The following is a 16,699-nucleotide window of genomic DNA, read 5'->3' on the forward strand; positions in this document are numbered from 1 at the left end:
ATGCCTGGGTGACCTGTGACTTTGCAAGGATCTTGAAGGAATTGGTGTTCCCATGAATCAGTTGCTGCTTCTGTTCTTCTAGGTAGTAGAGGTAATTGGGCTTGAAGATGCTATGAAAGAACTATATCGCAAATGGAAAAGCAAAGCTATAAAAAAAGTATTGGGTAGAGTAAAGAGATGTAATTGAGGGTCATAACATTATGATGAACCTAGATGGAATGGATAAGGTCATATTTCTCTTTATAATTAAAGCAAGATATTGTAGATGCCACTGATCTGAAATAAAAACAGGAAGTGCTTGAGAAACTTGGCAGGTCTGGCAGCATCTGTGGAAAGAGAAAGAGTTAACATTTTGAGTCCCATTACTCCTCCCTTTCAGGTTCCAAAGAAATGTAAATTCTGTTTCTCTCTGCACATATGGTCCAGGTTTGCTGACATTATCCAGTACTTTCTGGTCCTATTTCCTTCAGCAGAGAGGTCAAAAAGTGTAATTAGGGTAGATAACTGTTTCGGCTGACTTTTTTTATTGCTGTCTGAAGGATCTGTGCGTAGATTGACTACGATGTTTGCCTACATAATGTAGTAGCTATGTTTGAAAATAATGATCTTGATGTGAATCTCATAGTTCTTTGTGCCATGGCATTGTAACCTCTTCCCTCCTAATGTTAGCTCAAGCTGAATGGTAGATTACTTTTTGCATCTATTTTGTCTGTTATTTCATACCAAATAGCTGTATTTGGTGCAGCTTTCCACCAAGAGGTTAGGATGCTCAATGTAAAAGTTCTTGGTTTCTCTTGCTTTTCCACGATGACCCAGCAAGAAAATAGTTTCCTTGAATATTGAACATTTCTTGCTAGTTTTCATTCATTTTGTTTCTGATTATATGTACAATATCTTCACTTGGTTTGATTAACCAAGAGAATGGAACCTTAAGACCATAATAGAAAATCTATTGTAGAGTTGCATTATACTGAATATTGAGGAGTGTTCAAGTCTTACGTCTTTGCAGGCCAAACCTTGTCAACCCACTATGAAGTTTCACAGCATAAAATCAATCTGAATAAATATGCCTGTTAATTTGCATATGTTGCATTGTATCATAACCGAAGTAGATACTGAGTTATGGGATGCATAGCTATAGGATTACAGAAAAGATCGGAGTAAAAACTGTACTAAACCTTAGGCCTGTGAAATTCTAAATGGAGCAATCAGTGGGGTGAAAAATACAAATGCGAATAGGAATTGCTCAGGCTTTATGGAGCTGACAAGCTACAACTTTGAGCTGCACCTGAATCTGGGTAGTATTGGATATGAAAATGTGTTGCTGGAAAAGCGCAGCAGGTCAGGCAGCATCCAAGGAACAGGAGATTCGACGTTTCAGGCATAAGCCCCTCTTCATTCCTGAAGAAGGGCTTATGCCCGAAACGTCAAATCTCCTGTTCCTTGGATGCTGCCTAACCTGCGCTTTTCCAGCAACACATTTTCGGCTCTGATCTCCAGCATCTGCAGTCCTCACTTTCTCCTAGTATTTGGATATCTCAATCTCCATCTTCAATTTTAAAATTTTGTTTGCGTTAAATATGCAAGAATTATTTCCTCTTGTTCAACTTGTTTAATACTCCAACAAGCAGCTGACATTTTAATCCTAGCATTCACAAGTTTCTGCTGACTTTCTTTTAGCAACTTGAACAAAGCTTGACCAGCTAAAGTTATTAAGCAAAATGTACCGGAATTTTCAATTCTGAGACACAGCAAAATTCTATCAGTCCTGTGCTTGTCCTCCACATGCTTCAGGTTTGCAGTGACAGGCAGTCATTTCATCATTACCTTATAGGGACAAATAAAATCTACACAGATTGTTTTCCTATCTGTAAATCCTATAGGCCAAACCAGATGATCACGAGTGGTCAAATCATTGGATTAGTAATCCAGAGGCCAAAATCAAATTCCCATCACGTGAGCTGGTATAATGATGACTATAAAACTAAAGAAAAACTACCTCGGCATCTTATTTATATCTGAGATGAGCTTCTGAGCCCCTTTCTACCACATGACCACCTACTTAACCACTGTTTATACCCCTGCGTTAGCCCATCTTTGCCTTTGTTGCCTCTAGATTGAACTGTGGCAGTGGTACCATGACTGGCTTCTAATCTTGCATCAGCCATAAATTTGGACTTGTCTGAATCCTGTTGACCTTATCTTAACTCATAGTGAGATTCATTCATTTACCACTTTTGTGCTTCTTGATCAGTTTTGGCTCTTAGTCCAAAGATAACTTGCATTTAAAGTTATCATCCTTGATTTTGAATGTTCCCCACACCCTTTCCCTCCTTATCATTCTTAAGCAGTGTAGTCCATAGGAACGTTAGGGGAAGCATAAAAAGGACTGCTGTACCAATCAACTGGATCTTTTACCTCAAAACCATTTTTCTGCATTATCCTTTGATGTATTTGACATGTAGAAATCTATTAATCCTTGTCTTGCAAATACCCAATGACTGATCCTCCACAGTATCCTGGTTTAGACAATTCCAAAGATTCACTGTCACCTGAGTGTTGAAATCTCCCTTCCCCTTTGAGTCCTAAATTACCTTGCCCTTGTTGTGAGACTGTAACCATTCTTCCAGCTATGCAGTCAGATTTGTTGAGTGAGAGACAATGTTTCATTGATTCTTAGTGTATGAAATTGTTTCAAAAGAGGTGAAGACTATGTTCATCACTCATTTAAGTGGTAGGAACTTGTTCTGTCCTCAGAAAAATAAATGGGGGAATTTCTATCCTGCTGCACATATCATAACTTCCTTCCTTAAGCCATGTCCAATTCAACTATCACCCAGTACTTGCTGTCTAATATTATCTCCTGGTTAGTCTTAATTTTAAAAGCCCACCTCCTTTGTTTTCAAATCCTTCCATGACAGTTCCTCCTACAATCTGAAATCTCCTCTAGTTCTACAGACTCTGAGCCATCTCTGCTCATCTAATTCTGGCCTTTTGAACATTCCTGATGTTAGGTGTTCCCCAGTTGGTGGCCATGCCTTTAGCTGTTTGCACCCTAAGCTCTACAATTCTCTCTCTGCACTTCTCTGACTCCCTCTCACTCTCTCTCTCTTCCCCTTTTTAAAACAATCCTCAAAATCTAATTCTCTAGTCAAGTTACAATAATCTACCCTAATATGCCAGTAATGTGCACGCCCTGAAGATACATCAGAGTCATAGATGTGTGCAGCATGGAAACAGACGCTTCAGACCAACTCTTCCATGCTGACCAGTTATCCTAAATTAATCTAATCTCATTTGCCAACATTTGGCCCATATCCCTCTTAAACCCTTCTTATTCATCTACCTATCTAGATGCCTTTTTAAATGTTGTAATTGTACCAGCCTCCAGCACTTCCTCTGGCAGCTCATTCAATAAACGCCACCAATCTCTGCGTGAAAAAGTTTCTCCTTAGGCCCTTTCTAAATCTTTCCCGTCTCACCTTAAACTATGACCTCTAGTTTTGGACTCTCCCACCTCAGGGAAGAGACGTTGTCTATTCATCTTATCCATGCCCCTCATGATTTTATAAACCTCCCTATAGTCACCTTCAGCCTCCAATACGCGAGAGAAAATAGTCCCAGCCTAACACAACTACCTTTAAGTTCCCCTCCAAGCCACTCACCATCCTGACTTGGAAATATGTCATTGTTCCTTCACTGTCGCTGGATCAAATTCATAGAATTCCCTCCCTAATGGTATTGTGAGTCAACCCAGAGCAAGTGAACTGCAGCAGTTCAAGATGGCAGCTAACCACCATCTTCTCCAGGGCAGCTAGAGATAGGCAATAAATGCTAGCCAGCCAGCGAAGCCCACATCCCAAAAATTGATTTTTTTATTTAAAAAAATCACTCTCTCCCTATAGCTTAAACCCTCCAACCCTGGCAACATCCTTGCTAATCTTTTCTGAACCCTTTCAAGTTTCACAGCAAATTTCCTGTAGTAGGGAGACCAGAATTGCACACAGTATTCCAGTAGTGGCCCCTCCAATTTCCTTTACTGCTGCAACATGATCTACCATCTCCTATACTCAATACACTGACTAATAAAGGCAATCATTCCAAATGCCACCTTCATGATTCTGTCTACCTGGGTCTCTATTTTCAAGGAACTATGAACCTGCACTCTGAGATCTCTTTGTTCAGATGCCCCACAATCCTTGTTGAATTCTTTAAGGATGTGACAAAATATATTGATGAAGGTAGAGCAGTGGATGTAGTGTACATGGATTTTAGAATTAGAATTAGAATTCCTACAGTGTGGAAACAGGCCCTTCGGCCCAACAAGTCCACACCAACCCTCTGAAGAGTATCCCACCCAAACCCATTCCCCAACATTTATCCCTGACTAGTGCATCTAACCTGCACATCCCTGACCACTATGAGCAACTTAGCATGGCCAATTCACCTAACCTGCACATCATTAGATTGTGGAAGGAAACCGGAGCACCCAGAGAAACCCTAGGCAGACATGGGGAGAATGTGCAAACTCCGCACAGACATTCGCCCAAGGCTGGAATCGAATCTGGGCCCCTGATGCTGTGAGGCACTGGACACTGTGCCGCCCCACGGCATTTGTTAAGGTTCCCCATGGTAGGTTCATTCTGAAATTAAGAAGGCATAGGATACAGGGAAATCTGGCTGTCTGGATATAGAATTGGCTGGCCCATAGAAGACAGAGGGTGGTGGTAGATGGAAAGTATTCAATCTGGAGCTTGGTGACTAGTGGTGCTCCACAGGGATCTGTTCTTGGACCGTGTTCTTTGTGTTTTTTATAAATGACTTGGATGAGGAAGTGGAAGGGTGAGTTAGTAAGTTTGTCGATGACACGAAAATTGGTGGAGTTGTGGATAGCCTGGAGGGCTATTGTAGGTTACAACAGGACATTGACAGGATTCAGAACTGGGCTGATAAATGGCAGATGGAGTTCAACCAGGAAAAGTGTGAAGTGATTCACTTTGGACGGTCACATTTGAGTGACACGGTTAAAGGCAGGATTCTTGGCAGTGCGGAGGAACAGCAGGATCTTGGGATCCATGTCTATAGATTCCTCAAATTTGCCACTCTAGTTGATAAGGTTGTTAAGAAGGCATACGGTGTGTTGGTTTTCATTAGTACGGGGATTGAGTTGAAGAGCCATAAGATTATGCTGCAGATTGTAAGTTTGCTCACTGAGCTGAAAGATTTGTTCTCAGACATTTTTGTCTCCATGCTAGGTAACATCAGTGAGCCTCCATTGAAGTGCTGGTGTTCTGTCCCGCTTTCTATTTGTGTGTCTTGGTCTGTTGCAGTAGGTGATATCACTTCCAGTTCTTTTTCTGAGAGTTTGGCAAATGGGGTCCAAATCGATGTGCTTGTTGATGAAGTTCCGGTTTGAATGCCAGGACTCTTGAAATTCCTGTGTGTCTTTGTTTAGCCTGTCCCAGGGTGGACGTATTGTCCCAGTCAAACTGGTATCCCTCATCATTTGTCTGTAAGGATACTAGTGATAGTTGGTCGTGACTTTTGGTGGCTAGTTGGTGCCCGTATATCCTGGTCGCAAGTTTCCTGCCCGTCTGTCCGATGTAATGTTTATTGCGGGGTTTTTTGTATGTGACGTTTGTTCTACTGGTTGTTGGTTAGATTCATCAAGAGCTGTTTCAGTGCTTTGGTAAGTTTGTGGGCTACCATGATGTCAAGGAGTCAGAGTAGTCTGATCATCTCTGAGATGTCTTTAATGTATGGTTGTGTGATTAGAGTCTCTGGGCGCATTGTGTCTTCTTGTTTAGTTTGTTGTCTAAGAAACAGCAAATTGTGTTTATCAGGTACCTATTGTTCTTGAATATATTGTGTAGGTGTTTTTCTTCAGCATCTAATGGTTCCTGGGTGCTGCAATGTGTTGTGGCTTGTTTAAATAATCCTGATGCAGCTCAGTTTGTGAGTGTTGGTATGACTGCTCCTGTAGTTGAGTATCTGGTCTGTGCGTGTCGCTTTCCTGTGGATGCTGTTCTGCAGCTCTCCATTGGTTTTTCATTCTACTATAGAATCTAAGGAGGGGAATCTATGTTATTTTCCTACAGTTTTGAATGTTGCTTGTGTTTGTGAGTTTTTTCTAATTTTTTCCAGTCCATGATGACAAAGGTGTCATCCACATAGCGGATTCAGAGTTTGGGCTGGATCGTGGGAAGGGCTGCTCGTTCCAATCTCTGCATTACTGCTTCTGCCAAGAATCCTGATATTGGTGTCCTGTTGATTTGTTTTGTAGGTTTTGTCATTGAAGGTGAAGTGGGTTGTGAGGCAGAGGTCTACTAGTTTGAGGATGCTGTCTTTGCTGATGGAGTGGATTCTGTCTGGTATTTGTGTCCTTGGTATATCTAGTAGTGTAGCCAGTGTTTCTTTGACCAGGGTGATGTCTGTTATGTGAATAGGGTCGACATGTCGGAGGAAACCATGACCTCATTGTCCTCTACCTTGATGTATGGGTGGAGTGGATGGAGTGGCATGAGTCTTCTACTAGGTATTTCAGTCTGCGTTTAAGTTCCTTTGCTTGTCTGTATGTCGGTGTGCTGGTAAATGAGACTGTTGGTCTGAGGGGGAACCTCCTTTTTGTATACCTTCTGGTAATCCGTGGAAACAGGTTGTGTTGGATCCTTCAGGTTTCATTCTTTGAAGGTTTGTTTTGTTAATTTCACCTGTCTTGTGGAGTTTCTTCAGTGATGCTGTAATTACCCTGGCAAAGAAACACTGACCTCACTACTAGATGTACCAAGGACACGGAACTCCATCAACAAGCAAATCAATTTCGACCCTATTTACCACCCGATCAGAAAAAGAAACGGAAGTGAGATCACCTACTACAACAAACCAAGACACACAATTAGAAAGCCTGACAGAACATCAGCGCTTTAACAGAGGCTCACTGATGATGTTACCTAGCATGGTGATGAAATGCCTGAGAACAAATCTTGCAGCTCAGTGAGCAAACTTACAACCTGAACCACAACCTGAGCTACAATCTTCACAAGAAAGGTTATACTGCAGCTCTATAGAGCCCTGGTTAGACCACATTTGGAATATTGTGTTCAGTTCTGGTTTCCATATTATAGGAAAGATGTGGAACCTTTAGAGATGATACATAGCAGATTTACCAGGATCCTCCCTGGACTGGAGAGCATGTCTTATGAAGAAAGGTTAAGGGAGCTGGGGCTTTTCTCATTGGAGTGAAGAAGGATGAGAGGTAGCTTGAAAGATGTCCAAGACATTAAGAGGCATAGATCAAGTGGATAGCCAGACACCTTTTCCCATGGTGGAAATATCTATCAGGAGACTGCATAATTTTAAAGTAATTGGAGAAAGGTTATGGGGAGCTGTCAGAGGTGCGCTCTTTACACAGAGCGGTGGGTGCATGGAATGCATTGCCAGCAGTGGTTGTATAGTCAGATACTTTAGGGACATTTAAGTGACTCTTGGATAGACATATGGAAGATAGTACAATGAAGGGTGTATAGGTTAGTCTGACCTTAGAGTGAGATAAAACGTTGGTACAACATTGAGGGCCGAAGGGCCTGTACTGTGCTTTGCTCTGCTGTTCTATTATCACTCCCCAGGACCTTACCATTAAGTGTATAAGTCCTGTCCTGGTTTGTCTTTCCACAGTGCAGCACCTCACATTCATCTAAATTAAACTCCCGTCTGTGACTCCTCAGCCCATTGGCCCATTTGATCAAGGTTCTCTTGTACTCTGAGGCAACCTTCTTCGCTGCCCTCCAATTTTGACGTCATCTGCAAACTTAATAACCATACCAACATGTTTTTAATTTTGGAATTAATCTGAAGAAGTAAGAGAGAGATTTTTGCTGAAAACCCTGCATTCTTGAAAGCTGTGTACAGTTCTGGTTTCCCTACTATAGGAAGGATGTTATGAAACTTGAAATGGTTCAGAAAGGATTTATGTGCATGTTGCCAGGGTTGAAGGGTTTGAGCTATAAGGAGAGGCTGAATAGGCTGAAGCTATTTTCCCTGGAGCATCAGAGGCTGAGGAGTGACCTTGTAGAAGTGTATAAAATCATGAGGGGCATAGAAAGGGTAAATAGCTAATGTCTTTTCCCTGGGGTGGGACATAGGTTTATGGTGAGCGGGGAAGCATTTAAAATGGACCTAAAGGGGCAATGTTTTCATGCAGAGGGAGGCAGTTTGGAATGAGCTGCCAGAGGAAGTGGTGGAGGCTACTACAGTTACAATATTGAAAAGGCATCTGGATGGGTGGATGAATAGGTAGGGTTTAGCGGGATAGGGGCCAAATGTTGGTAAATGGGACTAGATTTAAGTAGGGTCAGCATGGACAAGTTGGATGAAAGGGCCTGTTTCCATACCATCTCTATGTAACAGGATTTAATGTAACTGGTGAAATCTTGATTTTATGCAAAAATTATGTGAACCAACCAGCTATTTATTAAGATGGAGTCTAGATTTGGTATCCTGAAAATCATTGATCTCGGTCTTTGTTTTCCCCTCATAGGATTCAACGAAAGTGAGAAAACGGAGAACTATTGAGTGCTGTAACACCGACTTCTGTAATAAAGATTTGCACCCAACACTTACTCCAATTTCTGATTCTGGTAAGCAATAGATAGAGCTTGGAGTTTTTGATTGTCTGAACTTTCATGTCTCTAAACTTCAATATGGAAGTGTGATATTTCAATGGGAAAATGTGCATTTTTGAAACCAAGTTAGAACATGTCATTGATAATTATCTTTTGAAACTTTTTTTTTCTGATATCTTGTGCTAGTTGTTGATTGATGGCTTGACAGTTTCAATATCTCCACCTTTTCCCTAGAGAAGTTGACATCCTGCATACACTAATGTAGTTATTGCATTTATTCTTTGATCAGGGTGACTGTGCCTTATATAAACTTTGTCATACACTGAACCCAGTTGAAATATTATGCACATGAATTGCATTGGTGTTGGGTTAATTTCTACTACTGTGAATCAGTTTATCTTTTCAGTGTTTGAACATTGTGACATCTATGACTTGGGCTAAGTGCAGAATTTTTCTGAAATATAATGAGAATTTGAAGTCATTTGAGTTAAGTTAAGTTGAGGATGATGTGGTCTGCAGTCAGTTCATTATTTCTCTATCTGTTTACTTTGATTAATACTTTGGAATTATATTGCAAATAAATCTTTCTACAAAATCATCTAATGCTAGCCATTTGCCAGTTGTATTGTACATGGAGAATTGAAACCACAAGTAACCTTCAGTTGTGGTATTATTAGAAATGGAGATAATTGTACCAAGTTATGAATGTAATTAATCTCATTGTGTAAAACCAATCTTTGTTATCTAATAATTTAATTTCCTATCATTGTTCATCGTTAAACTGCAGAATCTAATAGGGAATTGTAGGGAAGTAGAATTGGTTCCAGTGTAGAGATTTCTCTACTTTATAGTTGAGCTAGTAGGTGCCAAAACTGACTCCACAGCATTAGTGTAGGATGACGTCATTCAGGCTATAGAGGTTTACATAGGCATTTTCCATTAAATCTCTATATCGGAATGCATTAAGTTGAAATACAAGACTTTGGAAATATTACAAATTTTACTGAAGTAACTGAATATAGGAGTTGAGATGTTATGTTGAGGTTCTGCAGGACAGGACGTTGATAAGGCCTCTTCTAGAGTCTGTGTCCAGTTTTGGTCTCCCTGTTATTGGAATAATATTATTAAGCTGGAGAATATTCAGAGGAAATTTACCAGGGTGTTGCTGGGAGTGGAGGGTTTGAATTATAAAGAAAGGCTGTATAGATTGGGATTTCTTTCACTGGAGAGTAGGAGATTGAGAAATGGTTTTATAGAGATTTATAAAATAATGAGGGGTATAGATATGGTGCATGGTAAGTGTCATTTCCCTAGAGTGGGGATTTCAAGACTAGAGGACATATTTTTAAGTTGTGAGGAGAAAGATTTTAAAAAGACATGGGAGCAACTTTTGTTTTTACACAGTTTTATGTGGAATGAAATTCTAGAGGAAATGGTAGATGCGGGTACAGTTACAACATTTAAAAGACATTTAGATACATACATAAATAAGAAATATTTGGAGGGATATGGGCAAAAGGACTAGTTTAGTTTGGAATTATGGTTGACATAAATTGGTTGAGTAAAAAGTGAGGTCTGCAGATGCTGGAGATCAGAGCTGAAAATGTGTTGTTGGTTAAAGCGCAGCAGGTCAGGCAGCATCCAAGGAGCAGGAAATTCGACGTTTCGGGCATAAGCCCTTCATCAGGAATTCCTGATGAAGGGCTTATGCCCAAAACATCGAATTTCCTGCTCCTTGGATGCTGCCTGACCTGCTGCACTTTAACCAGACATAAATTGGTTGGACTTGCAACGTCTGTTTCTGTGCTCTGACTCTGTGAAAGGCATTTAGCATGCTTGCATTCATTGCTCAGTCCTTTGAGTATAGGAGTTGGAAAATCATGTTGAGGTTGTTCGGACATTAGTGAGGCCTCTTCTGGAGTAGTATGTCCAGTTCTGGTCGCCCAGATACAGGAAAGCTATTGTCAAGCTGGAGAGGATTCAGAAGAGATTTACTCGGATGTTGCAAGGTACGGCATGTTTAAGTTATAAGTAAAAGCTGGACAGGCTGAGACTTTTTTCACTGGAGCATAGGAGGTTGTACGGTGACCTTATAGATAAATTTATAAAATTGTGAGGGTATAGATAGGGTTCATGGTAGTTGTCTTTTTCCGAGAGTTTGGGGTGGGGGGGGTGGGGAGGATGGCGGGGGGTTTCAAGACTGGGAGCACATTTTTAAGGTGAGAGAAGAGAGATTTACAAAAGACATGGAGGGGCAATTTTTTTTTACTCAGAGGGAGTTTAGCATGTGGAGCACCACTTCCTGAGGAAGTGGTGGATGTGGGCACAATTACAATGTTTAAAAGACATTTGTATAAGTACATGAATAGGGATATGGGCCAGGAGCAGGCAGGTGGGGCTTGTTTAGTTTGGGATTATTTCAGTATGGACTGGTTCGACCAAACAGTGCTCTGTGACTCCGTAACTGAATGCCACGATTCTAATATGTGTAATGTTCTACAATACCTGCCAAAATTATGATGTTTCGTTCAATGAAAATGTTATCATTACACTACATACTGTCTTCATAAATAAAATATTTATTTTCTTAACATATTCCTTAATAGAATGTATTCTTACCTATACTTCTATCCACAGACAAAAGCATCTTGCAACTAGTATCAAACTAACTCTCAAACATTTAATGATGTCCATAATCAAAGCCCAATGGCATATGCTTTTGTTGTGCTACTTTCTTACATAACCTTTTCTTTGCAAACAGGTGGACTGTTTGAGGGCGATATCCACCGATTAGGCCTATTAATCTCACTGATTGTCTGCATCTTTGTCCTGATTATAATCACAACTGCTTTCTATTTCAGGTAAGAGCTCACTTAAGTGTATGTTCGAGTTGTTCTAGCTATCAGCAATTTCTTAATTGTTTGCATTTTTCACGCTACACTAATATAACATCTGGACTTGGTTGATGTTTCTCAAGTTTTAGCTTTTTATGTTCATTGGACTAGGCTGATGATTGTTTTGAGGAACAAAACTCCTGATAAAGTGACTAATATTGTTACAAAGTCAGAAGATTGTATGTTCATTTTAAGATGGAAAGGGTTTTCTGAATTTTAAAGTAAATTTGAATTACAGCCTCAGCTGCCAGAACAGAACAGCTAAGAGACGGGATGTTCCAAAATAGATGCATGCAACAATTGGCTGTTAAGTAGTGTGGGCGGCACGGTGGCACAGTGGTTAGCACTGCTGCCTCACAGCGCCTGTAGACCCGGGTTCAATTCCCGACTCAGGCGACTGACTGTGTGGAGTTTGCACGTTCTCCCTGTGTCTGCGTGGGTTTCCTCCGGGTGCTCCGGTTTCCTCCCACAGTCCAAAGATGTGCGGGTCAGGTGAATTGGCCAAGCTAAATTGCCCGTAGTGTTAGGTTAGGGGTATGGGTGGGTTGCGCTTCGGCGGGTCGGTGTGGACTTGTTGGGCCGAAGGGCCTGTTTCCACACTGTAAGTCTAATCTAAAAAAAACCTGAGTTTTGGTTGTTGTTTTGACAACAATTCACATATAACCAATTAACTTAAGTTACGTCCAGGATACAAAAACTCAATTGAGGTTGAATTTATTGTATTGACAATATTGGACCAATGAGAAAGAACAGTGTTGGGGTTATAAAACCAGGGCATTTTGAAAATTGCTCAGAGCAACTGCCACTGAACAGCAAAGCAACTGCTGTGGAGCCAGAGAGCTAACTGCCCATCTAACATCCTGCTCTCAAAGAAATTTCAGAAGGTACTATCTATCAAAAGGTACTTTTTCCTGTAAAAGCAGTAAAAAGAAAGAAGACAGCAAAATTAGAAGACCAGAAGGAAGACCACGAAATACACTGTGTGGACTGGAGATTAAGTTAATTTTATGTTTAATTGTGTTATTAGAACAGCATATTAATAGAATTGTATTCAGTTCAGGGCTGGTAGTTAGTTGGGGACAGTGTGTTCAGTTTGTTAGTAGCTTTGTTTAGTGTTCACCATTAGAGTTAGGAAAATAAATTGTTTTTTTTGAAATAGTGGAAATCAGGAGTTCTATTTCATTCATTCACACATTTTAACAGATTACAAGGTGAGGTGAGCTTTTCTGGGTGCTTGGTTTTAATTAACAGAGGAGTTCGACCTCCGCCTTGTAACAGTATCAAGAGTGTAGGAAACTAGTGCTTTTCTGCTGTAGCAGAGTGGGCATGAAGTACAGGATAAGAAGCCACCATGTTTGTGAGGTGGTAGTACCTTAAGCCATTAAGTGAAAGGTTCTGTCTAAGGGGATCCATGCAACAGCTGGCTGGAACATAATTATCTTTCTGTACAGCACAGCGCACATGATTGTGAGTGTTTCATACTGATCTGAAGTTGCAAGACTTGAGTGAGTCCCACAATCAGCTTGTATACGTCCTACGCCCTTTTTGTACCTATTATTTGAACAAAAGCAAAATTTGCATTTCATCTTTAACATGGTGAAATATTCCAAGGTGTTTTTAAGGAACATCTTAAAGGAAGACAATTTGAGAGGTGGATAGGTTAGGAAAGGAATTCCAGAATGTTGGGTGTAGGCAGCTAGAAACACTGCTACCACTGGTGGAGAGATTAAAATTAAGTTTGTCTAAGAGCCCAAAATTTAAGGGGTTGAAACCTTCGAAGAGTTGCAGAGTTGGAAATTACATAGATATGGAGGGTAGAGACCATGTAAGGAGTTGAAAACAAACCTGAACATTTTAAGATTGAAACACTACCAAACCAGACCAGATCAGCAAGCACAAGAGTGGGCATATGTAAATGAGACCTTGCTACCTGCTTCCTTGCTCAGAGTTTTGACGACCTTAAGTTTAATACAAACCTCCATTCTCTCCTATTCAATGCTTATGTGGTTGAATGAAGTTTAATAATGTTTGGTCTATCAAATAATTAAAATTTTGGTCTGAGCGAGCCTTGGATTGAGCACCACGCTGGATAGTCACAAATCCTCAGAAGAAATAGTGTTACCTAGGTGGTGATTAGCATACGGTACTTGTTTGTGCTTTCTAGTCTAGCATTTTGTACAGTTATCAGCCTTGCCTCAATGAGAATACCCTCACTTCTAAACTGGAAATTATGGGTTCAAGCCATTTAATGTAGCCAAGTACTTCAGTGTATTTCTGAAAGAATGCTACAAATGCCTTCATTTGGATGAAACATTAGATTGAGGATTCATCTTTCCTCTTATATCCAACCACCCCAGTTGAAAACTGCTGCCTCATTTTAAGCCAACATGTGGAATACAAGATCGTTGTTGATCTTCAAAAGCATTATATTTTTCATCGACAACTAAAACAGAAATTGCTGGAAAAACTGAGCAGTTCTGTGGAGAAATCTAATTAACGGTTTGGGTGCAGTGATCCTTCCTCAGAACTGATGGTAACTGAAAAAGGTTGAGATTTATAAAGAAGCTGGGGTGAAGGGAGGGTCAATGATAAGTGGAGATAGCATCCAAATAGAGAGGAAAAAAAACTGTTAGACAAAGGAGTGGTTAAAGGTCAGTCTGGGGAATGAGTAGCTAGAAATGAGTGCTACTAGAAGCTGACAGTGAGTTGTATGTGGTATTAACCCATGTGATGACGAGGCTTGGTGTGTTGGGGTTGGAGGAAAGACATGGCCTGAAGCCCTAAAATCATCGAATTCGACTTAAAAATCAAAATGCTGTAGACTTCCCAAAACAAAAAATGAGGTCCTGTTCTTCCAGCTTGGACTAAGCTTTGCTTGAGCACTGCAGCAAGCCTGAGACAGAGAAACAAGGTGGACTGATAAATTAAACTGTATTTATTGCAATGCAAGAGGCCTAATAGGGAAGGCAGATGAACTCAAGGGATGGTTAGGAACATGGGACTGGGATATCATAGCAATTACAGGAATGTGACTCGGGGACGGACAGGACTGGCAGTTTAATGTTCCAGGATATAAAGGCTATTGGAAGGATAGAAAGAGAGGCAAGAGAGGAAGGCCAGTGGCATTTTTGTTAATGTATAGCATTACGGCTGTACTTGGAGAAGATATTCCCGGAAATACATCCAGGGAAGTTATTTGGGTGGAATTGAGAAATAAGAAAGGGATGATCACTTTATTGGGATTGTATTATAGAGCCTCTAATAGCCAGCGGGAAATTGAGAAACAAATTTGCAAGGAGAATTCATGTCTCTGTAAGAATATTACAGTGGTTATCGTATGGGATTTTAACTTTCCAATGGGACTGACATAGTGTTAAGAGTTTAGATGGAGAGGAATTTGTTAAGAGTGTACAAGAACTTTTTCTGAGTCAGTATGTGGATGTAGAGAAGATCCACAACTTGACCTATTCTTGGGAAATAAGGCAGAGCAAGTGACTGAGGTGTCAATGGGGGAGCACTTTGGGGCCAGTGACCATAATTCTATTAGTTTCAAAGTAGTGATGGAAAAGAATAGACCAGATCTAATCTAACAGTTGAAGTTCTAAATTGGACAAAGGCTAATTTTGACGGTATTAGGCAAGAACTTTCAGAGGCTGATTGGGTGCAGATATTCACAGGTAAAGGGACTGGAAAATGGGAAGCCTTCAAAAATGAGATAACACAAATGAGACAGTATATTCCTTTTGGGGTGAAAGGAAAGGTTGGTAGGTGTAGAGAATGCTGGATGACTAGAGAAATTGAGGATCTGGTTTAGAAAAAGGAGGAAGCATATATCAGGTATAGAGAGGACAAATTGAGTGAATCCTTAGAGTACAAAGGCAGTGGAAGTATGCTTAAGAGGGAAATTGGGAGGGTAAAAAGGGGACATGAGATAGCTTTGGCAAATAGGGTTAAGGAGAATCCTAAGGGTTTTACCAATACATTAAGAACAAAAGGGTAACTCGAGAGAGAGTAGGGCGCCTCACAGATTAGCAAGGCAGCCTTTATGTGGAGCTGCAGGAGATGAGGGAAATACTTAACGGTATTTTGCATCAGTATTTACTGTGGAGAAGGACATGCAAGATATACAATGTGGAGAAATAGATGGTGATATCTTGAAAAATGTCCATTTAACAGAGAAGGACATGCTGGGTGTTTTGAAACGCATAAAGGTGGATAAATCCCCAGGAACTGATCAGGTGTACCCTAGATCTCTGTGGGAAGCTAGGGAAGTGATTGCTGGGTCCCTTGCTGAAATATTTGTATCATCTATAGTCACAGGTGAGGTGCCAGAAGACTGGATGTTGGCTAACCTGGTACCATTGTTTAAGAAAGGTGGCAAGGACAAGCCAGAGAACTATAGACCAGTGAGCCTGAGGTTAGTAGTGGGCAAGATGTTGGAGGGAGTCCTGAGGGACTGGATTTACGCATATTTAGAAAGGCAAGGACAGATTAGGGCTAGTCAACGTGGCTTTGCGTGTGGGAAATGATTCAACAACTGATTGAGTTTTTTGAAGAAGTAACAAAGAGGATTGATGAGGACAGAGCGGTAGTTGTGATCCATATGGACTTCAGTAAGGCGTTTGATGAGGTTCCCCTTGGGAGACTGGTTAACAAGGTTAGATCTCATGAAATACAGGGAGAATAAAGTCTGCAGTAGTGAGTAGAGTGGGTTCTTTCTTGATTATATGGAGGTTTGTCTCTTGATTAAACTTAAACAACTAGTTATGACTTATATTTTAACCTGGGGCAGTGTTTGTAGAGGAATAAGATGGTGTTATTTTCTGGGACTGTAGATTGTGAAGAAGCAAAAATGGTCTTTAGTGGAGTGATATGCGCTTCTTGTCAGATGTGGGAGTTTAGGTTTAAGGATTACAGCGGATTAAATCTGCTATAAATGCTATTGGTTGCGAATCTTATCAGATCGAATGGATTGGTTGGAGAGACAGTTAGAAGCAATGAGGAATTTGTAACAGCAACAGTATGTGATAGATGGAAGTTATAGGAAGGGGGAAAAGTCTCAGATACAGTCACATAGATGGGTTAACTCCAGGAAAGGTAAGAGAGGTAGGCAGCTCGTGCAGGAGTCTTTTGTGGCTATACCCATTTCAAACAAGTATGCTGTTTTGGAAAATGTAGGGGGTG

General features: G+C 40.6%; 1 protein-coding gene across 3 annotated transcripts in view; it reads left to right on the top strand.

Annotated features, from left to right (window-relative positions):
• bmpr1aa (bone morphogenetic protein receptor, type IAa) overlaps window positions 1-16,699 on the top strand; it is a 281,777-nt gene that overhangs the window by 240,478 nt on the left and 24,600 nt on the right. For all 3 annotated transcript variants that reach the window (XM_060854179.1, XM_060854180.1, XM_060854181.1), the window contains 2 exons: window positions 8,537-8,636; window positions 11,383-11,482. In XM_060854179.1, coding sequence (XP_060710162.1) covers window positions 8,537-8,636; window positions 11,383-11,482 — 200 coding nt within the window. The remainder of the gene's footprint in view (window positions 1-8,536; window positions 8,637-11,382; window positions 11,483-16,699) is intronic.

The sequence above is a fragment of the Hemiscyllium ocellatum genome, chromosome 43 (genome assembly GCF_020745735.1).
Source record: "Hemiscyllium ocellatum isolate sHemOce1 chromosome 43, sHemOce1.pat.X.cur, whole genome shotgun sequence".
Lineage (NCBI taxonomy): Eukaryota > Metazoa > Chordata > Chondrichthyes > Orectolobiformes > Hemiscylliidae > Hemiscyllium > Hemiscyllium ocellatum.